General features: G+C 40.1%; 1 protein-coding gene across 1 annotated transcript in view; it reads left to right on the top strand.

The window, feature by feature from the left end:
- PDE11A (phosphodiesterase 11A) overlaps positions 1-23,284 on the top strand; it is a 435,243-nt gene that overhangs the window by 389,587 nt on the left and 22,372 nt on the right. The window contains exons 18-19 of the mRNA XM_019021629.4: positions 4,181-4,255; positions 9,785-9,868. Of these exons, the coding sequence (XP_018877174.2) occupies positions 4,181-4,255; positions 9,785-9,868 (159 nt within the window). The remainder of the gene's footprint in view (positions 1-4,180; positions 4,256-9,784; positions 9,869-23,284) is intronic.

The following is a 23,284-nucleotide window of genomic DNA, read 5'->3' as shown; positions in this document are numbered from 1 at the left end:
CCCTTCTCATCACCAAAAATGTGATTCATTCTCCCTCCAGCAGACAAAATATACCCATCCTTCCTCCAAGAAAGACAACCCAAATGTCCCGTCAGTCACGGCATCAAACTCTTAAGTCCAGGATCTCTGGGAGATACATGCTAGTCTCTACAACAGATCTGGATGCAGATTAAAGACCTACACACACCCAAACTACAGAGTCCAACATACACCCAAAGACTCCCATTCGGAAAGGGAAGAGATGAGCGATATTCATAGCAATGTGGAGTGGTGAGTGGTCCATGGCAACTCCAAAATCCCACTGGGTACTCACTGTGAGGTGTTCTACCATGCAGGGGACCCTGATTCTCTGGGAGATGCTCTCTGGTTCCTTTTTCCCTTGACCTTTCAATCCTCCCTGGGAAATTATTCCTTTCCCATCACCCTTCTTAGCTTTATCTGAAGGTCAAACTGCCTTCTTCTCACCTAAAGAAGGTTGAAGTCCCAACACTTGTTTTGTGTAATCATGGGCTTAGGGTTTCTTTAGCACCAAAACTCTCTTGTATGTTTAGTCAGCTTTTTATGTTTTTGATTCAAGTCCTTTCCATTTGCCCATAACCACATCCACATTCCATACAAACATCTTAGATTTTCTGTATTTATTTGCTTCTTTACATTTAGGAATAAAGAAATGTGGCAAATATATTTATTTCTTTCTCTCTTCTGACTTAATTCCTAGTGCCTTGGGCCTAACAGGCTTCAGTGAGAGAACCATATAGGTAAATCATTTCATCGAGCCATTTTTGTCCAGTTAGAAGGATATGCTGCAAACTACCTAATTCATTCAGATTCTAACTCTAGATATCTTGGCAGTACCTTTTATTTGATTCTTGTTACAAAGCTGAGTCCTAATCAAACTTCGTCAAAGTGTATCGCAATTTTCATTTTCATAGTTTGGAATTGAGGAGCAATTTTATCTTCCATCCCTACAAGTCCCTGAATTTGTGACTATTTCCATTTCCTTTCATTCCTGGTTATAAGCCTGTTCCTCCTTTTCTAACTCACTTCCTGTAATTCCTCGCAAAACAGTCAATGGCAACCATCACATGCTACTAACATTTTGTTTTCTAATCTCATCTCCGAAGACTGTAAGTTTATTCAGAACACTGTTAGCTTTTAGTTATAATTGTACAAATTATTTTGCCATGGATTCTCATCATTATAGCCTCCTCACTATCTTGATACCTGGCCCCCAAGCTGATGACACATATTTTAGGGTCTTTTTCTGTCTTTCTCTTCTTTTCTAACAGCAGCACCTCACTTCCATACCAATTTTTGTATTAGTCAAGGCTAGGCTAGGCCTTGGTTCAGTAACAAGTATATTCTTAAATTCCAGTTGTTCAACACAAATAAAGGTTTATTTCTTGCTCACACTGTCCAATGTACATCAGGCAGTTTTCCAATAGAGTATTTCACCAATTGTGCTTTGGTTTAAATTTCAGTGTGACATATTTGAAGTTACAAAAAGTCACATAAAGCAGGATAATTGTGAAGAATTTGTGTGGTTGACTAGCTTCTTTCCACATCTCTGCCCACTGTTCATCTTACCCCCTCCCCTTTCCCATGTGGGAAGGCCTCCCTTCTGGGAGAGTTGGTGAGTAGACTGCAGGGAAGAGGTAGGAGGCTCTTCCAGGTATTGGGAAAAAGTGTAGTACTGGGGGGAGGCTCCTGTAATAGGGATGGAAGGAGGTGGAGAGGTGTGAGGAAGTTAGAAGGACTGAGAGAAAACTAGAGAAGAGCAGAAAGGGAATGGGGTGAGGTATGATGTGCCAGCACCTTCAGAAACCCCAGTGAAATGCATGTCAAGAACTCAAGGAGCAGTAGCCCCAGGGAACAGGAAAGTGACAGGGCAAAGTACTTGCAAGGAAAAAAATTTCTGCCTTGATATTTTAGGCCAACTTGGGAGGCCCAGTAGCTGCTTGTAGGTGGTCTTCTCGGTCACTAGTGTAAATATTATTTTATTTTCTGGATGTGAGGTTCTGTTGAAAAGTGCAGAAACATAAGAGCTCAGGGAAATAAAACACAAAACCGTGTTTTTCCTGATGTTTCCATCGGAAAGCTTGTCACAGTTCTAAGCTAGCAATCTCATTCTTGTTTGTCTCCAAATTGATGGGTTAAATTTTTTTTTTTTTTTAATGCTCACTTCAAAATTTTAGGAAACATTTGGAGAAAACAATAGGCCCTTCTTTAAAAAATACTTCTCTAACTTCCTGGATGTTGATTTTTTTAAATTCCCTTTCAAAATGTTTTCTGCTGGGGTCTATTCCACTTTCCCTTCCTGCAAACAAGACTCTAAGCATGTGGCTTTCCCCAGTGATTCCCCCAAGGCCTGATTAGCATCTCAATTTCCTTCTTTAATAAAAAATTCAATCAGTAACCACTTAATGTTCCTGATTGGGTTTTTAAGTACCAACAAAGCAGTTGTGCAAGTTAAGCTGTGAAAGGAGCACAGGGGAGATACCAACAACTACTTGAGAAAGAGCAACGACAGAATTTTGTTTTAATTTCTTTTCTTTCCAGGGGCTACAGACCTATGCAGGACTCCCACCTTGAGGTGCCTGATGTGCACATTTACATTCTTTAATGCAAAAGACCTAGCTTAGAGCAATCTGAGGGAGACTTCTGGGAACTGAATAAATGAGGTCATACCCTTAGGGGACCATTTCCTCTTCAAAGGAAGGCCAGAGAAAGAAGAGAGAAGCCTGGTGTGCTGAAATGCAGGGTAGCAGGAGAGACTGGAGAGGAGACAAGTGAATTGAGTCCTAGAAAACAGGCACATATACAAGAGGCTGGGGTGAAGGGGATTTTTCAGTCAGTTCCAACTAGTTTTTTGTGGTTGAATTCTTGAAGGGGGCCCATGTTTCTTAACAGAAATATAGAAATCTGAACTTACTGGATATTTGATTTCTTTATATGTGACTGCACACATGCTACTCTCAGATGTGTGTGTGTGAGTTTAGCATTGTGTTTCAGTTTTATCTATAATCTGTGATTGAGCAAATCTCTTGAGAGATCAACGGAGTTAAATTATCTTGATACTGTGCACTTGACCAAAATTAAACTGTCTCATCTTTGCCAGATTTAAGAACCTTATCTTCATAAGAACTTGGAATAGAGAAAAACTTGTTTGGTATCCATGTCCTCTTACCATGAAGTTGTCTGGGATTTATTCTACTCTTCCAATATTTTTTAAATCCAGCTAGTTCATCTCAGAAATGTCCTAGATGCACACTGTAGTAGCGTTGAAAATAGCCATTCAACATTTAATCTGTCATATCAATTTGCTTCCCACACACTATCCTGAGAAGTGAAGGTGTGGAAAAGAAAAAAAAAAAAATCTGTTTAGCTTGGCAATAATCAGTAGCTGCTGACCATCCAAGCTAATGGATTAAAAGCAGAAAAATATAAGTCTCTATTTAAGGTTTCAGGTAGAACAAGCATCCCATTGTCCTTGTACCAAGTAGAGCCTACCATAAATTAACACTTATCCAGAGAGCCTGAAGAGCAAGTCACGCTCTTCAAACTATACCGTGACCTACTGTAAAAGTCTGCTATGAACAGTGAATCTGGCATTAGTCCTGCCTCTTGATTGATTGCAACAGTAGGAAGCAGAGGATGTGCCCTGGGGTTATCCCTCCCAGAGTGCATACAAATATTGGTAGGGAGGGAGTTGAGGAGTTTTCATGTGGCAAGTTGAAGCTGGGCTAACATAAAAGTATGCAACAAAATAAATAATCTACATAGAAACAATAAAAAGTTGGCTAAACTATCATTACATAATATAATAATAATTACACATTATTATTAAATGAATATTTGCTTCACTTTTCTGTATAAGAACTTTTCCTGCTTTGAAGCTGGCAACCTGTTGCCTCATCCCAAATATGGAAGCTGTACTGTGGGAGATTGTCTGTTGGCATGCGTCTAAAATTACATTGCACAGGTTGTCCTGATTAAAAGGAAATCAGTTTCATTAAGTTCTATAACACCTTCAAACATGAAAGGTTAATATACTTACTTCCTCATAAGCTTTTTAAATGATTGTGTTGATGAGGATCACCAAATACATAAGCAAGGAAGAACTTCTGAGTCTCGTGATAAACTACACATAACCACAGATTAAAATATTTATATGTTTCAGGTGGCAGAACTTGTAACCAGTGAGTTCTTCGAACAAGGAGATCGGGAGAGATTAGAGCTCAAACTCACTCCTTCAGTGAGTTCATCCTTTAATTATAACGTATTTACCCTTTTGAATGACATTTTCAAAAACAACTCCAAATTACAAGTTGGAAATGGGAAAGACTGAAAATGGGTTTAAGGAAGCACTCCTGAAAGTTTAAAACCTTAATTAAACTCAAATGCTAAACACTCTTATTCCCAAGTTTCTGATTAAGAGTGGCGAGCTACTTAACAAGCATTTCCTGCGCACCCACAGTGGGACAAGTAGGCACGAGGGAGGATGAGCAAAGTGGAGTCTGAATAATTCAAAGCCCAGTGCTGGCATTTCATGTATGCCTACTTTAGAATAGAAACACTGTGCATCAAAAATTAAAGGAAGGCTTTCTAGCTTTGAGAAGCTAGATTTTATTTTCCAATTTCCAACTTTCAAAATCCCAAAAGCAAATCATTTCAAATCTCTGTTTCTTTTGTCTGTAAAATGAAAAAGTTTCACCTGGGGAACTAGGTTCTGGTGATTTGAACGCTATTTATATTGGACTCATCTGCTCAGTTATTACTTAAGAATGTTTACTTTACGCTCAAGATGATGCTGTTTTTAAGCATAAGGATGCAGAAGATATAACTGCGTCAGTCACCACCTCAAGAGGGGCAGCCCCTTTATTACTAACCAATGATTAGCTAAAAACATATAACCCAATGACTCTGAGAGTGGTGCAAAGCATTTTAAAGCCTAGCATAGCACAGTAGATTCAGTGATACTCAAGGAAGGTATCAATTGTCAAGAATGTCTGTTTGTGAGAACCCAAATTAACTGAGCTTGAACATTTGGAGATATTTATAAGGTCTTCAAGTTTTAAGACATCCTTCTTTGCTGACATTTAAAAACAAGGAAAAACAAGAGAACTAGCTCCTAGTTTGAATAGTTTCACCTGCTTGAAGTCAGAACGCACAGTCTTGCTAATTTTGAATATTCTTAATTGGTTGCTTATGTACAAAAGATCAGGAGGCTACATAGGTTGAAACACACACAACAATTATTTGAGTTTTCAAAGCAACATTGACTTAGCTTCTCAAAACATCCCTTTTTTGGTGGTGTCATCAAATTTGGTTATAAAAATAAAAATATTAGCTTGGGATACATACAGTTAATGTATAAAACCTAGTATGACCCAAATTCTGTCATATCTACTTTCAAATAAAAGCTTTTCCCCCTTTAAAAACTGTTTCAGAGGCATACTCTGAAGGGTTTACAATGCAGCAATACCACAGGTCATTTAATTAAATGAAAAAATATGAGTAAATTGCCAGCACTGGTGAGCTGGTGGGTGCAGTAGCGCAGCACTAAGGAGCCTTTATCTGTAGGCTCAGGTAAGGCATTTTCTGTAGACATAAATGAAATTAATTTTGCGGTAGAAACATAGCTCTAAATGCTCCTGTCTTCTCACAAAGACTACGGAGCACCACTGATGACCGTCTCCTCAGGGGAGGCCTGGCTGATGTGGCAGGGTTAGCCCTCAGTTCTTTTCCAGAAATATCTGTAAATGCATGCACCCAGAGCTGACAGCTGCTGTGCCCATTATCCCTTGATATTTAGGAGGAAAACTGTCCTGGAGCCCCCTCAGGTATCATGTTCCCAGGAGTCATGGGAGTCACTTCATGAAGACAAAGGCTTATCTGGCCCACAGCCAGAGGGTCAGAATTGGAAGCAGTGAGTCAGTTAGGAAAGCCTGCCTGAGTGCCTCCATGTGTCGGGCATGAAGCAAGGCACCTTGTATCCAGCAATGAGTAAGACACCATCTTCCCTGCCCTCAAGGATCTTGTCAACTGGTGGGAAATATAGACATGAAATAAATGATTACTAATACTTATTTTATGAGATGCAAAATGCTGTGAAGCACAGGACTGTGTGGGGCCTCACACTCATTTTTTTTCTCATCAAGCATTGATTAAGAAGTGACTAGTACAATAATAAATCCCTTAAAATTATGGTCGACTAATCTGCAGCATGGGTGCCAAGATAACGTCTTTTCAACAATGGTTCAAGGACAACTGCATATCCACAGGCAAAAGAATGAAGTTGGCTCCCTACCTGTCAGCATACCCTGAAATAAACTCAAAATGGATCATACACCTAAATGTAAGGGCTAAAACTATAAAACTCTTAGAAGAAAATATAGGTATAAATCTTCTGGATAGGGGTTAGCCATGGTGTCTTAAATATGAAACCAAAAGCACAGGAGACAAAAGATAAAATGACCCAGAGATGTTGGTCCAGAGATGTTGAGTTGAGCTTCATTAAAATTAAATTGAACAGCCAGGAGCGGTGGCTCACGCCTTTAATCCCAGCGCTTTGGGATGCTGAGGCGGGCTGATCACTTGAGGTCAGGAGTTCGAGACCAGCCTGGCCAACATGATGAAACTTCTACTCTACTAAAAATACAAAAATTAGGTGTGGTGGCAAGCACCTGTAATCCCAGCTACTTGGGAGGCTGAGGCAGGAAAACCGTTTGAACCCAGGAGGCAGAGGTTGCAGTGAGCCCAGGTTGTGCCACTGCACTCCAGCCTAGGTGACAGAGCGAGACTCTCTCAAAATCAATCAATCAATCAATCAATAAATTGAACTTTATCAAATTAAAAACTTTCATGGATCAAAGGACACAAGAAAGTAAATTTTCCCATATTATGGGAAAATATTTGCAAATCATATATCTTTTATGGGCCAAGTATCTGGAAGATAAAAAGAACTATTATAACTGAACAATAGAAAGACAACTCAATTTAAAAGATAGGCAAAGGATCTGAACAGACATATCTCCAAAGAAAATATGTAAATGGCCACAAAGCACATGAAAAGATGCTCAAAATCATTAGTCATCAGGGAAATGCAAACTGAAACCACAATGAGATATCACTTCACAGCCACTAAGATAGCTATAGCAAAAAAGACAGACAATAACAAGTGTTGGGTGAGGCTGTGGAAAAATTGGAATCTCATACATTGTTAGCAGGAATGTAAAATGGTGCAGCTGTTTTGAAAAACAGTTTGTCAATTCCTCAAAAAGTTAAACAGAGTTACCATATGACTTAGAAATTCTACCTCTAGGTATATCCCCAAGAGAAATGAAAACATACATCCACATAAAAACTTGTATGTGAATGTTCACAGCTATTATTCATAATATCCTGGAAGCAACTCAAATGTCAATCAACTGATGAACAAATAAATAAGACATCTATACAATGAAATATTATTTGGCAATAAAAATGAATGAAGTGCTGATGCATGCTACATGGGTAAACCTTGAAAACAGTGAAAGAGGCCAAGTCACAAAAGACCACATATCATAAGATTGCATTTATATGAAATGTGCAAGATAAGCAAATCCATAGATAAAGTAGATTAGTGGTTGCCTAAGGCTGGGAGTGTGGAAAAAAAGCGAGAGTGACTGCTAATAGTATGGGGTTTCTTTGAGGATGATAATAATGTTCTATAATTGTAGTGATAGTTGCTCAACTTTGTAAATATACTAAAAACCACTGCATTTTTTAAAAAAGTAACTTTATAATATCCACTAGAAATGGAATAATTAAATAAATATGAAAACTTTAGACAGAACTATAGAGAAAAGAAAACATAATTTTTTTTTTTTTTTGAGATGGAGTCTTGCTCTGTCGCCCAGGCTGGAGTGCAGTGGCACAATTTTGGCTCACTGCAATCTCTGCCTCCCAGGTTCAAGTTATTCTCCTGCCTTAGCCTCCCAGGTAGCTGAGATTACAGGCGCCCACCACCACACCCAGCTAATTTTTTGCATTTTGAGTAGAAACAGGGTTTCGCCATGTTGGCCAGGCTGGTCTCAAACTCCTGATCTCAAGTGATCCTCCCTCCTTGGCTTCAAAAAGTGCTGGAATTACAGACATAAGCCACCACACCCAGCCCAGAATAATATTTTTTAAAGAAACATTTTGTGTATTTATTTCTTTATTTTTATTTTATTTTATTTTATTTTATTTATTTTTTATTTATTTATTTTTTTTTTTTTGAGACAGAGTCTCACTCTGTCACCTAGGCTGGAATGCAACGACATGATTGTAGCTCAATACAGCCTCGACATCTTGGGCTTAAGCAATCCTTTCACCTCAGCCTCCTGAATAGCTGAGACTACAAGTGTGTGCCACCAGAGATGGCTAATTTTTTTTTTTTTTTGTAGGGACAGGGGCTTCACTCTGTTGTCCAGGCTGGTCTTGAACTCTTGGGCTCAAGTGATCCTCCTGCCCCAACCTCTCAAAGTGCTAGGATTACATGCATGAGCCACCGCACCCAGCTCTAAAGAAACATTTTGGATCAAGACTCATATTATTCACAAGAACTATCCCTCTCTCCAGCACATTTTCACAATTTTCTCCAAATTCCAGTCTTCTTTCCTGCTATTTCCCATCTTCCATTGCAAGACAAGGATGAGAAGAGCCTGGTGGAATCAGTGACCTTCTCCCCAATTTGGAGATATTTTCCTCCGATTTGGCAGCTAGTGATTTCTGCCCCACCCACTCCCACTCTTGTTCATACATCTGAAGGATGCAGGATTTTCCAACATCTCTGGACCAAAGGGATTGCTTGGCTCCACCCTCATGGCCTATAAGGACATCAAAATAATGTGAATGCCACATTTTATGTAAAGGAAAGATAAAACTTACTACATAACATTAAGGGAGGGCAAGTTATAACTAGATAGCCCAGTCTTCTAGATAAGTAAGGGCACAAGGGAGCTTCTCTGGTCTGGGCCTGACTCCTTAGGAACAAAAGGAGAGACAGTCTCACTGGCACAGAATTGGCAGTGTTTGTTCAGTGAATTAATTTTAACACTAAAATTCCAATTGATTGTTTCCCTTAAGTCTGCTCAACAGAAAAATGTCATTTATTTTTCTCAAAAATATACCTAAATTATCTCAAACATTATATCATCATAAAGCTTAAGGGCTGGGAATGCAGAGATAATGAGCCCACCCACCATCATCCATACAATGATAAATAAATATTTAAAAATTTATTAATGACAGAACCTTACTGAAAAACATATGCAATTGCCAAATCAACCCCTACCCAGAAAAATTAGTATAAATGGTTTCTATTTACAATAAAATTGCTTTTAAGGATATTTTCCAATTTGTCCTATTCTATCCCAACCTCTCATAATGCAGAAATAAAAGCCTGCATTATTTTTGTGGCAGTAAAACATATTCCTTTCCCCTTGACCTGTACCCAATTCGCAGTGACCTGATGACTTGATTTAGTAGCAGTTACTTATATTTGAAGACAGGTTTTTGCCCCAAGAAGTTGCACGCTAGAAAGTTCAAGTAAATTTGCTTACAAATCTCATAAAAAGAGGTAAAAACATTTTATTTCTCATCATAGATAAAGGAAAAGAAAGTATGTGTAAAGATTGATTGTGATTTGCGAAGGGTTCAGTTTGTAAAAAAATGGATCATTCTAGCAAAGTGTTTGACAAAGCACCCTGTAAAATACTTTGGTGTAATAAAGCAAGGTTCTTCCCACCCCCCATTCTAGGCAATTTTTGATCGGAACCGGAAGGATGAACTGCCTCGGTTGCAACTGGAGTGGATTGATAGCATCTGCATGCCTTTGTATCAGGTACTTTGATTGGGGAGGGCCTACATGTTCTGACTGAATCAGAAAAGGAAAAGTGTGTATTTCTCAAAAGCACTCATTTGAGGAGACATTTCCAGGGTATGTACATTGCGGAGAGCTCTGGCTGCAGTTTGTCTTTCTTGGATTTCTGACTGTGCCCTGGCTGGGAAGAGTTGGTTCTAGGAGGCTGCAGACCTGCGTTCTCCACTTTCTAGGATATAATCTCCGTGGGCCTCCACTCCCTCATCTGTAAACCAGGGATACTAATATTTTATTTACTATCTCTCAAACTGTGTCCCATAGAACATGAACATCCAGCCATCATCTAATAGCTATCTGTTCAAAAAAAGCTCACAGGCCCAAGAAACATGTTTAAACTTGATCAGCTCAATTTCTCAAACATATTTGACCATGGAAATTTTTTTTTTTACAAATTTTCTTTATTAATATAATGTGGGAATGAGGATTCCATGAAACATGGTGTTCTGCTCTGACCCCATGGTCTGAGCCAGGGGGTTTTGTGACGCATCTTCCATCTTCAAAATCTGCCTGTCTCTGAGATGCATGAGACAAATCCCAACCAGTGAATTTTGAGCGAGATGTGCTAATGTTTCCAGCTCTGCTACTTGGTGTGTAGGCCTCTCCTTCTGAAAGGAGAAAAGTGTCGCTTTGAATGGTTCACACTGCACTTTTTGAGTACGGATCAGGGCTGGCATCAGTTAACACTAACAGTTTATTGTACATTGGCTTTTAATTCTACTTCTAAGCATTTGCTTTCATTTGTAAAAACCAGGCAAGTTCTTTACCCCCAACCTAGCTCAATCAGACTGAGCTGCTTTCCTAACTTCAAAGTGAGAAACATGCAGGGAAAGCAAAAGCTCTTTAGTTCCTCACCCTATGTAACCCCATTAAAAACACAGTATTGTTTTTTAAGGACCTCACAACCATCAAGTTCAAGATCATCTACCACTTTGTTTTCAGCACTTTTAGGAACTGCTGAGCCCTGTCACAGAACCCTGAAAACAGACAAACTTAGAATACTGTCTTGAAGATGGATATGTAATTTTTGATAACTATAACAAAAATAAATTCATTTTTGTTTTATATTAGCCATTAAATACATGATACCATAAAATCAGGTAAAGTTTTAAAATAATCTAGAATTGCTTATTTTAGTTATAAAAGGAACATAATGTTCTTTTATTTAATAATGGAAGATTGGGCAAACAAAATAGAAAATGATGTATACTTTATTTTAAGGGGATCCTCAACTCTCTTTTCTTCCTGTCTGCTCCTCCCATCCTCAGTGTCTCTGAATAAGCGGGCCCCCATGTGCAAAGCTCAACAACTTTTGGGTCAGGTGTATCTTGCTTTGCAAAACTGACCTTGACTATACATGTTGAATTACTTTTTAATGTTATTCAGTTTTGTGTGCACACTTAGGCAATAAATAGGATGAAGAAATTATTCATGCAATTACTACATTCCTTTTACTTTGGGTAAAGCTTAGGAGGATGAAGATATGTATTGGGGTGGGAAGCTGATTAAGTTTTGGTACTAATTTGCAAAGCTATTTTGGAGTGAACTCAAAGTCTACGCACTCTTCCTATGTGTTGGTTATAGGAAAGGCTGTAAAGGATCCTCATATGGTTTTCCATGTTAATTTGTTTTATTACTGATTCACAATCCTTTAGGGCTTATCTTATGCTTCCTATTAAATGCTTTGAAATCTTTAGGTTACAAAGGAAGTTACTTGAATTTAAGTGGAAATAGCAGTTTCTAGAATTTAGGGAGTAATATTATCCCTTCACATTATATATCGTCCTGATTTTTCACATCTGTTTTACTTTACTACTTATCTGTCGGTTAGATGCATCTATTTTCAGCTTCAGGAAATTAACATATAGAAAGATTAAGTGATGCTCCCACCAAATTAGAGTTGTATCCTGCTCACCCCGACCTTTATTTTGGTGTAGTGACCTTTCTAATGCCCTACTTCACCTCTGATGGAAATTTCTTGCACCATTTTTTATTATTTAACTAACTGGGGAGAGATGTGTCATGCTGAAAGGGAATATGGAAGGAGCTATTTACAGAAGCTCATATTCATACTTGCTGCTGTATCTTTTCATTTAACAGGGGGTGAAAATCTTGCTCTTTTTGATTCCTTATCATCACTAAGTAAAAAAATATCTCATTATTTCATTTGTAAGTTTTATACAAGGCTTTGAAACCAATCATTTTAAGAGCCCTCAACTGAAACTTTGTAGGGTGAGTTTAAGTATCCTCTCTGAGGGTCCTATTTTATTTTATTTGATCTCATGCAGTGTTCTCCCTTCCCTCCACTATTTAACTGGATAATCTCACATTAACTGTTGGTGCTTCCGAAATGAAATTGAATCAGTCAGTGGGCAGGAATCACCATTTGTAGGAAGACACAACACCTTAAGGAAGTGACAAGCCAGGAAGGTCACTGATGTGACACCATTCACTGAGATAACTCAGTGAAAGTCAAGTTTGGGGTTTTGAACATAAAAATGCAATAATAAGGAGTCTGAGAGGATCGAAGGCAAGTGGGAAGTGTGCAGGTGGCAGGAATCCCTGATGTGATTGGTCTGAAATACAGCATAAGAATTCAGCTTTGCTTTACCATGTTGGTCTAGGCATACGGCAAAAGAATACCGAGGAGTACACATGAGACAAAGCATGTCCCCTCTAACAGCTAAGGCCTGACCCCAAGGTAGGGCAAGTTTGGGTGGCAAGAACCTTCATGTAGAGCCCAAGGCAAGCACTCTCATAGAGAGAGCTGGGATCTTCCTGCAGGTGGATGAGGTTGGAGAGTTGGAGTCTACAGAGGGTGGGAGTTGACCCAGGGCACCCCACGGCTGGAGGCTCTTGGGTACAGCAGTGGGACAGAACAGCGAGTTTGGCAGGGGCGGGTGGCCAGGCAGCTGGGCAGTACATATGCATATGGTTTTGGTACAGCTTTTTGACTTCATTGACTTTCACTGGGTAGTTCAGTTTTACTTCATGGTTTTAAAAGGGTTGTGCTTGTCAAATATCAAATAGATAAAGCACTTTCTGTTTGTGTTCCTGTTTGCTGAGTTTAGCTCTTCTCCAAGCAAAGGAGAAGATTATCACTACTCTCAGTGCCTGAAGGGCTACTTATTTATGTGCCTAGTTGGCACCTGCACCAGTATATTTTGGATGCCCAGTGCATTTAAAATTGAAACTCTTATCTCTGATGGCTTCAAGTTCCACTCAATGTTTTACTACATTGAGGGAAAACAATGAGGAACTCCCCCTCCTCCAAAATCTACTCACTAGGAAGTTATCTAAGTAATCTTGAGATTGACAGAAAGCGACAGACAGAAAATATATAAAAATATTTAAATAAAACAGAAAAAACGATGTGCAGGCCCTCTTTACCATATGTATTGTCAACGAGAGAGGCTGACTGGTTCTATCTCAAGTGGAGAAAGACAGCATGCCATTGTGGCATTGATTTAGCTCTCCCAACATGCCAGGTGGGTAGGACACCTGCACAGAACAGTCCCAAATCGATGGATAGTTATCTAATAAGGATGTAGGCCAGGCTTATATCCATATGTTTATATGTGAGCATAGAGTTCTCTGGAACTTGCTCTCTTTTTAATCTTCAGACTTTTCCTTAAAGAGAGAGAGACAGAGAAGGAGAGAGAGAGAGAGAAGAAAGAAAGAGAGAGAAGGAAGGAAAGAAAGAAAGAAAGAAAGAGAAAGAAAGAAAGAAAGAAAGAAAGAAAGAAAGAAAGAAAGAAAGAAAGAAGGAAAGAAAGAAAGAAAAAATGATTGTAACAGGATGAAGTCGTGATTTATGGGTGACAGCCTTTTAATCAGGAAGCCAAGAGTGGGCAGGGAACCATCAAAGCACATTCCCCAAGAGAAGACTCAAGCCCTGGTTAGTTAGCTGTGTCCTAGCAGGGTATCTCGAAGGAATACATTGACATCTGATTCCTGCACTTTCTGCTGTCTTTGCACCCTGCTGGGGATCCATTAGCCCTGCTGCTCAACGTCTTTGGAGGGGAAAAAAAAAAAGAAGAAGAAGGAAGAAAAAAAGACACAATCAAACTTTGAAATTGCCACACCAGCCTTAGGGATAAACAGAAACCCTCATGTCTCAAGTATCATTTTGAGCTTTTGTCTGCAATAGCAAGCTAAGTTCTGGCTCCTTATTTTCATTCTCAACTTAACCAAATCTCAGTGTACCTAGAATGTCAGTGGTGCAGAGTCATTATAAATCTTTTGTTTGTTAAGAACTGAGAGATTTCATTTTTTTTATGAATGTAATCTGATTTTTAGCTCATCCCAAACTGGCTTTTGATTTTGGAGTGGATATTTTCTCACAGATAATGCAAAAGGACGTGACCTGGCCAGCATCTAGCCAGAATAATTTTCTCTTTCCATTAAGAGTAGGAAAATTTTGGTAAGGGTAGTGCCTCTCTATTAAAATGTCATGAGGTTTCTGAAACAGTCAGGGCTTCTAATGTTAAGATTTACAGTAACCTTTGATTTTTTTCTCTGCCTTCACTTTTTTTTTTCCCCCCCTGAGATAGAATTTTGCTCTTGTTGCCCAGGCTGGAGTGCAATGGCTTGATCTCGCCTCACTGTAACTTCCACCTCCCAGGTTCAAGCGATTCTCCTGCCTTAGCCTCCTGAGTAGCAGAGATTACAGGCATGCACCACCACACCTGGCTAATTTTTTTGTATTTTTCGTAGAGACAGGGTTTCACCATGTTGGCCAGGCTGGTCTTGAACTCCTGACCTCAAGTGATCCGCAGGCCTCAGCCTCCCAAAGTGCTGGGATTATAGGTGTGAGCCACCATGCCCAGCCTCTGCCTTCACTTTTAATGGTCATTTTGAAAAATGCATTCCACATGATGCAATATTAATAGGCTCTCTGGAAAAAAAGGGAGAAAAAAACTTTAAAATATAGTTGAAATAGTAGAATGGGAGTTAGAAATTGACAAACTAGAAAAGAGGATATAAGGTGCTACTCCAGGACACTTTCTCTGGATACTGATGAAAGTACTTTAAAAGCAATCCAGTGTTCCCTAAAAACAACTTCATCAGATATTAAAAGAAAAAAAAAGACACCACTCAAATCAGTTAGTTTCCTATAAGTGTTTCTCTATGACTTTTAGTATTCTTGTGGATGAAAGGAAGAGGTAGTTGGGTCTAGTTTCTTACTTGTCCTTACAAAGGGGGTATATATATGGAATGGCATCATACATAACTCAAAAAATACAGGAAGAAAGAAGGAGGGAGGAAGGGAGGAATGTAGAGAAGGAGAGAGAGAGGGAGGGAAAAAAAGAAGAGGAGAGGGGAGGGGAAGGGAGGAGAGGGAGAGGAGGGAAGGGGAGGAGAGAAGGAAAGACAGAAGCAAGGAAGGAAGAAAGGAAGGAAAACAACTTCCTATTTTCTCTATAACTGATCTATCTGGCTCCACTTTTTCCTGGTGATGGGGAGTAGGGTGGTGGCTGCATTCAGGGACTATTATTTAAACTTGACTATTAAAGTATCTCAATCTCTTCTGGTTAAAGTACTCCTAATCAGAGCTCTTTCTCCTCCCCAGCTGACATCTAGGTACCAGGGAACTCACCTATGGTTGTGACGATTTTGTGACCTTCAAGAGAAGGACCCCTGGTACACATCTTGCCTGTTGGGTCTTTCTGGGTTAACTGAGAGGTGGCTGGTCGCAACTCTGGCTGTGATGCTGTGCCAGCCCCGTGTGACTATGGTATGGGTGTGATGAGCACTTTGTGCCAGCCCTGGCCACCAGCTCTGGCTACTTAAGTCTGTGGTCCTTGCGGCAGCCTCTTGGCAAGCCCCCTCCACCACCCCCAGCAGCTTCCTGGCCAGTTCTAGCTGATTGGTTCTCTTGGCATTTCCTCAGTCCCCCCGGGGCACCCATGAACTCCCAGCTACTTTCTCTTCACCCTGCTGTCCACATAACTTCCTAAGTCTTTTCTAATATGCTGCCTGGGCGATATCAACTTGCTTTAGGAAGATTCTATTATTTTCCTGAATTAGGCTCTGAAATTTGAAATAAAAGCCCTCCCCTTACCTTTAAGGTTTGACCCCCAAGGAATGTGAAGCCAGGACTACTCTCCCTCTCTCTCACCCCCCTCTTTCTGCTCTCTCTCCCCTCTCTCTTTCTCCTCTCTTCTCTCTCCCTGCCCCTCTCCCCACTCCCCCTCTTCCCCTAATATTTCCATTTGCTTTGCTTTTCCTGATGGGAACTATCCTTACATGGTCTCCTCTGTGTTCTTCCTGCTAGAGCTTTGTAGTAAAACTTGAAGATCTAACTTAGCCAGGTTTGGTTCTTAATAGAGAAAGGAGAGTTCTGAAATGTAGAAAGCCACTTCACCATGCAAAGCTACAAGTAGGGCTATTCTTTTTCAAAGCTGAATGATGGCAGCTTGTTTCTAGCTGGGAACCGCCATTTGCCTGAAGGAGGGAAGCCTACTGAGATGATGGGAGAGGAGCCCCAGGCATCACCATTCAAACAGAATGGAAAATGCACTGGCTTACTATTCTCAAAATATTGTCCTTGTTACATAACAATGTACCCAAATCTGAGTGCTGATAGATAGTAAAGACTGTTTATCTCAGAAAATATTCTATGTGTTATTAGTCAAATATGAATGGAAGAGAAACATTAATATTCAAAAGTGTTGGTTTTATGTAATTTATAGGCCCCTCCACTACAGTCTATCTTCCAAATTTTTGACAAAATGATGTTTTTTTAAAAAGAAATCTGATCACAGCATCTCCCTGCTTTAAAGACCTCAGGTTACTATCACCATCTATAAGGTACCTTCCAAAGTCCTCGGTTTAGCATTCGGAAACCCCCTCATTCATTCTGAAGCTCACATCTATTCCTTGGCCTCATCTCCTGTCACCCTGCCCACTTCCTCACCAGACACCCTTTGCCCAAGCACAGGACTCACTAGCCCTTTGGTCCATCTTCCCTGGCCTCTGCCTATGCCTCCTCGCTCTCATATGTGCCTGGAAGACACCAGCCCAAGCTGTCACTTCTGTAAAACCTCTACTTCCCCACAACATTCCACAGCACTGTCTCCATCTCTTTATAACTACACACTCTGTATGTGATTATCTTTCTGTCTCTTCCCCATTAGACGGGTTTCCTGGAGCCACCATATTCCTGGCACCTAGCACAGTGCTAGCACATTAGAGCTGCTCAGCCAATGTTTGTTGAGCAAAGGAATGAAGAAACAGAAAAGTGAATGATGGGATGCAGTATAAGCAGTGGAATGTATGAAGTAAGCTTATAATGTCATTTAGTTATCACCTATAAATACAGTCATGTGTTGCTTAACAACAGGGATACATTCTGAGAAATGCATCTTTGACAATTTCGTCATGCAAACATCGTAGAGTGTACTTACACAAACCTATATTATAGAGCCTAATACACACCTAGGCTATATGGGATAGCCTATTGCTCCCAGGCTACAAACCTGTACAGCATTTTACTGCACTGAATACTGTAAGCAATTGTATCACAATGGTAAATATTTGTGCATCTAAACATATAGAAAAGGTACAGTAGAAATATGATATTATAATCTTATGGGGCCATGGTTGTAGATATGGTCCATCATTGACTGAAATGCCATTATGAGGTGCATGACTATGTATAAAACCTTTCATCAGAGTATGCACTGTTATATTCCTGCCCATAAGCTGGAGTATATGGCCTATGATATCTTTTTATAAAGTGGTTTAGTTCTCATCATAGTTGAATTCTACTGTAAAGGGCCAGTTAGTAGCCACGAATTCAGAGCTCTGACTTTTTCAGCTAGGAAATACATTAAATTTTCTTTTATCCAGCATTGCCAGAAAATGTAGTCCTCTAGTTATTTTAATATTCAGGTTAAGGGATGGAGCTAGCATATGTCACAGATAGATTTCAAGAAATGTATATTGTATATTGCATACATATGATTTCGAGAAATTATAATACAATAAAATACACTAAATTTATCATGATTAAAATTTAATCTTTCTTTGACTTAGAAAACTTTTAGGATCCTGTAGTGTCTAAAAGTAATCAGTACAAACATCAACTAAGAATATGCTCTGTTCTTAGCCAGGCATGGTGGTGTGTACCTGTAGTCTCAGCTACTTGGTAGTCTGTGGTGGGAGGATTGCTTGAGCCCAGGAGTTCGAGGCTGAAGTGAGCTATGATTGCAACACTGCACTCCAGCCTGGGTGACAGAGCAAGACCCCATCTCTTTAAAAAAAAAGAAAGAAAGGAAAAGTAAAAAAGAACGTGCTGGGCAGGAAGAAGTTCTGAGTAGCAGAGAGGACTCATTAATAGAAGAATGGATTCGTTCCTGTTCCTTCCAACATTATGCATGATAATTGGCAGGTGAAGGCATCTCATACCCTTCGCTACATCTCAAAGTTCTTCCAGCATACCTGATGTTTTTCACCTCCAAAAAGTCTTTTGACCTGATAAACAACCATCTCTATGCATATTTTTTGGTAAATAAAATGGACTATAATTTGTTCTATTTCATAAAACTTTGAAAAAAATACCCATTCTTTGTAAGTTAGTATTAATATATTCCTATTCATATGTATTTTATGAGCTCAAACAGTGCCATGAATCCATATTAAAATGCTGGAATCCAGTGGAAAAAATAGGATATACCCCCAATAAGGTTTTTGAGGACAGATTTAAGATAAGATCTTAATTCTTATCTTAAATTCTTCTTATCCAGCTGACCAACATACGTAACTCTTTTTTAAAGGATTTCTGCTTTGGAATAATGAAGCTAAATGTCTCTTAACCCCAAGTCCTTACAAGGCTTGGAATGTTCTCTTCCCTTAAGTAACTTCATAGTTTTTTTAGACAGCATGTTTTAAAAGCTTATTTGCCTTTTCTTCATGAGCCTCTCTTCTTCGGCTCTCTTCGGAAGAAGTAGGAAAGAAGCAGGAAGGGTGGGAGGAAAGGAGGGAGGAAGGAAAGAAGGAGAAATATATGTGAATGTTAAAAACTCTGCTGTTGAGGTATCAAAAGCAAATGAGAACAGTAAAGAAAATATACATCACCTTAGAGAATACCTAAATTGTCAAGAGTGACCGTTGGGAGAAATAAGAACCTCACATTCTCTTATTCCTGATACCCCTTCATACTACTGTCCACATCCAAACACATTTTTACCAGGGTACGTGAGTGTATTCTGCTTTGGTCACAACATAAAGTTCTTAATATGTTTCCATGTTTCTACATAATTTTTACATTGTCCTTTTTTTTTTCTTTCTTTATGAGACAGAGTCTCACTCTGTTACTGCACTCTGAAGTGCAGTGGTGCAATCTCGGCCCACTGCAACCTCTGCCTCCCAGGCACAAGCAATCCTCCCACCTCAGCCTCCTGAGTAGCTGGGACTATAGGCACATGCCACCACACCCGACTAATTTTTCTGTATTTTCATAGATACAAGGTTTCACCACATTGCCCAAGCTGGTCTCCAACCCCTGAGCTAAAGTGAGCTGCCCACCTTGGCCTCCCAAAGTGCTGGGATTACAGGCATGAGCCACCACATCCAGCTTTCACGTTATCCTTTGAAATGGCAGCCTAGTATTCCGATCAATTGACTTGTTGTAATTTATTTAATTGTCCCACACTTTTTTCCTAATAGAGATAATTCTGAAATGAGCACTTTGGTGCCTCATTTTATTGACTTATTTAATAGTATTAAGCATGATTAGAAATAATAAAGTTGCATTTCTTTTTTTCAAAGAAAGATATACACTCTGAAGGAAACAGAAAATAAGTGGAGATAAGCTATCCTCGAATACTGGAAGCTAAGAAGGAAGTAATCTCCCAGAATGTCTGCACAAGGGGAGAGCAACAGGGAGCCAGCCGATCTGCCTTTCAGAAGGAAGGCCTGAGAGGCTCAGGACTTAGGAACAGCCAAGGGTGGATATGTTAGTTTCCGAGGGCTGCTGTAACAAAGTACAGCAAACTGGGTGGCTTAAAATAACAGAAATGTATTTGCTCACAGTTCTAGAAGCTAGAATTCAGGGGTCAGCAGGGGTGGTTCCTTGTGAAGGCTCTGAGGGAGAGTCCGTTCCATGCATCTCTCCTCGTTGCTGATGGCTGCTAGCAGTTCTTGACATCCTCTGCCTCTGTCTTCACATAACGTTCTTTTGTGTCTGTGTTTTCACATGACCTTCTTATAAAGACACAAACCATTGGATTTAGGGCCCATTCTAATCCAATATGATCTCACCTTACCTTGATAACTAACATCTGCAAAGACCCTATTTCCAAACATGGCCACATTCACAGGTACCGGGGTTAGAACTTCAACATAGCTTTTGGGAGGACACGAGTCAACTCACAACAGCGAGGTTGAGGAATCAGCCTGGAAACAAGAGGGAAAGAAAGGTTAGAAGTTGGTAAATGGGATCTCAGGAATCTCCCACAACCCACACAGCCAGGTCAACAGCCTGTGTAGCCACTGCCAAGTCAGGAGACTGGAGAGTTCTCTCAGAGCACTCATGGAGAGAATCCGTGGCTGAAATCTAAAGTCCATGGAATGATTTGCTGGACTCTCAGATGCCCTACGACTCTGCACCTGGAGTGCCAGCAGCCAGATACCCCCAGAAGCAGAAAAGTGGGAATCTTCTCTAGGGAAACAGAACAGCCTCAGAGAAAAGATCTGCATGGACTTGCACTTCATATTCTCTCGATGAACCAATTCCCTGCAGGATGCCCTTAAAATGGAGCCACCATTTGACAATCACAGCTCACCCACTTACCTGCCTTGGTCCACTTTGTACTCTGCCTTGAATAGGTCTTTCGTCTTTCAGTGCCTTGCATTTAAATTTATGCAAACAGATAAGGGCCACAGAATGTTTGAGCAAAGCCTCCAATATGAAAGAATAGATGCAAACCAAAAAGCATGAAAGAGAAGGGAATTCAGAGCATACAGTAAAGGCAGGAAACAAAAGACAACTTCAAAAAAGCTTCCATTGCCATCAAAAAGCTAAGAAATATGTTGTAAAACAAGGCCAAAATGCCTGGGGTATTTTTTCTTCTCTATTAGTTTCTAGTTGTGCCATCATGATTTTTCTCCTTCATTTGGATCCACTGTATTAGTAGGGTCTCCTGACTACCTCCTTGCCAGCTGCCTCCACTCTGATCCCAGTCTCATGCGTATAGTCCCATCCTCAAGGCTCCATGTCACCACCAGAGCTATCCTCCCAAAGCACAGCTGATTGCATGGCTCACCTGTTTAAAGTCCTTCAGGCCCTCCCTCCCCCTTACTACAGGAAAAAAATCTTAGTTGGCACAATTGACCTTCCCATCCCATCTCCTCTCTCTCCTTCCTTTGTACCCTCTGCTCTTGCCATAAGCTAAATGTTCCACACCCCGTGCCTGTGCTCACCTAGCCGTCTGCAGGCCCACCTTCCCCTCCTCTCCCCATGCAACTCCTAGTCTTACTTGAGGACTCTGCTCAGATGACAGGTTCTTAGGAAACCTCTGTTTGCCCCCAGGAGGTAGATATTCTAGCCTCTGGGACCCTCTTTGGGTTCCTTTATTAGAACATCTTAATTGTTTACATTCACTGTCTCTGTTACTCAGCCAGGATGCCCAGCACAGCTGAATCTACCAATCTCTTCCCTCATCCAAGCTGCAGCAGCAGTGTGTGTGTGTTGTTATCAGCCACTGGGAGACCCCACAGGGCTGCCTCAGCAACAAAGCAAGCACAAGAGAGTGACAAGAACGGGAAAGATCAGGTTATCACATTGTTACTAGTAAGCGCTTGCATTTCCTCAGCATCTTGTGCTTTCAGGATGCCCTGAAATAACCTATCACTCTTGAATTGCCCTGTGGCGGTGTTAACATTCCTGCCTTTATTTCACGGATGAGAAACTAGGGAGGTTACACTTGCTGCTCACAATCGCCCCAGTGAATTAGGGGAGTTTCAGCATCTGAACCAATAACTCCTACAAGCAGAGGGATGAGCTACAGAACCATAAAATAACAAAAAAGGACAAATTATTCTCCAAGTCTTTGATTCAATATATCATCATCGAATTTAGATTTTAGTGTTACAGGTGATCTGAACAGCTGAAAAATCTAAAGAAGAAAAGAGAAATAGAGAAACAGAGACATACAGAAAGAGAGACAGCAGGAGGGAGAAAAAAAAGACCTAAGATGAGGGCCTAAGAGGAGGCAGTAAGGGCTGAGTGTTTTTCTAACTGTCCTCTTTCAAACCTGCCCTCTACACTCATAAACTGAGGACTCGCCATCCTCAGCTTTCTTTTTATGGTGATCACCACTGGCTCGTAGGTTTGGCTGAAAGCAGCTTCACTCTGCACTTTTTAAAGATTTTGGGCCTCACAAAGTGACTTTCTTATTGGAGCAAATGGAACTGATGATAGACAATATCAACCTTTCCAAGAGTCTGAACAAAGGGAGGTGAAGTATGTGGAAAAGCTTTGGGAAGAGTACACCTATTATAGTTAAAGCCCTCCAGCATGTGAGTCACTATTGTTATCATTAATATCATCTCTCAACCTCAGTATCTCTGCTGTAAATTTGGATAATAATAGCCAAGCTTCCTGTCTCACAAAGATGTAGTGAGTCCATAACAACACTTTTGAGCACTTAGTATGTGCTCAAGACTAACTTTCCAAGCATGATCTGATTTAATTCTCTTCACAATACCAAGTTAGATGCTATGAGGATCTTTTTTTTCAGATGTGAAAACTGAAGCTATAGAGCTTCTATAACTTACCTAAGAATATATAGTAAGTGACAGGGCATAGATTCTTTCTGCTTTCAAATCTGTGACTCCTAACAGTATGATCTAGTGCTGCCTGAGATAATGTATGTGCAGGTGTTAGCATTATACAAACCTCAGATCATTTATTGGGTCACCTTTAACAGAAGAAACATGCTATTTTTATACTAGAATAATTAACTAGGTGCATACCTGCAGACCATCTGTAGGAGGGGAAAGCAAAACCCTGAAAGGTCACTATTAAGTGACCTGACTTGATAATGGCAGAGCTGGGTTTAGAACCCTAGACTTTGGACTTTTAGTTTAAGGTTTGTTCCAATATATCCTACTATCTATGTATAAAATTTGAAATATATTACCTCAAAGTTTTCAAAACTATTCTAAGGAAAAAAATTTTAAAAGGAAATCTACTGAAGTAGCAAGTTCTGCTTGCTTTCAAACAAGCAAAAAGCAGACTGAACCAGAGAGTTTGTTTTGAAGTGCAGCATGGTGAACCAAGATGCCTCCAAGAACAGGGGCAATGGAATGAAAAGTCAGCAAACAAGGTAGAAAAGACAGCCCTGATAGGGCCTGAGAAACTGAACAGAAAAT

This window comes from Gorilla gorilla, chromosome 11 (assembly GCF_029281585.2).
Source record: "Gorilla gorilla gorilla isolate KB3781 chromosome 11, NHGRI_mGorGor1-v2.1_pri, whole genome shotgun sequence".
Taxonomy (NCBI): domain Eukaryota; kingdom Metazoa; phylum Chordata; class Mammalia; order Primates; family Hominidae; genus Gorilla; species Gorilla gorilla.
The sequence above is the reverse complement of the archived record's forward strand: the minus strand, read 5'-3'. Positions and strand labels throughout refer to the sequence as shown.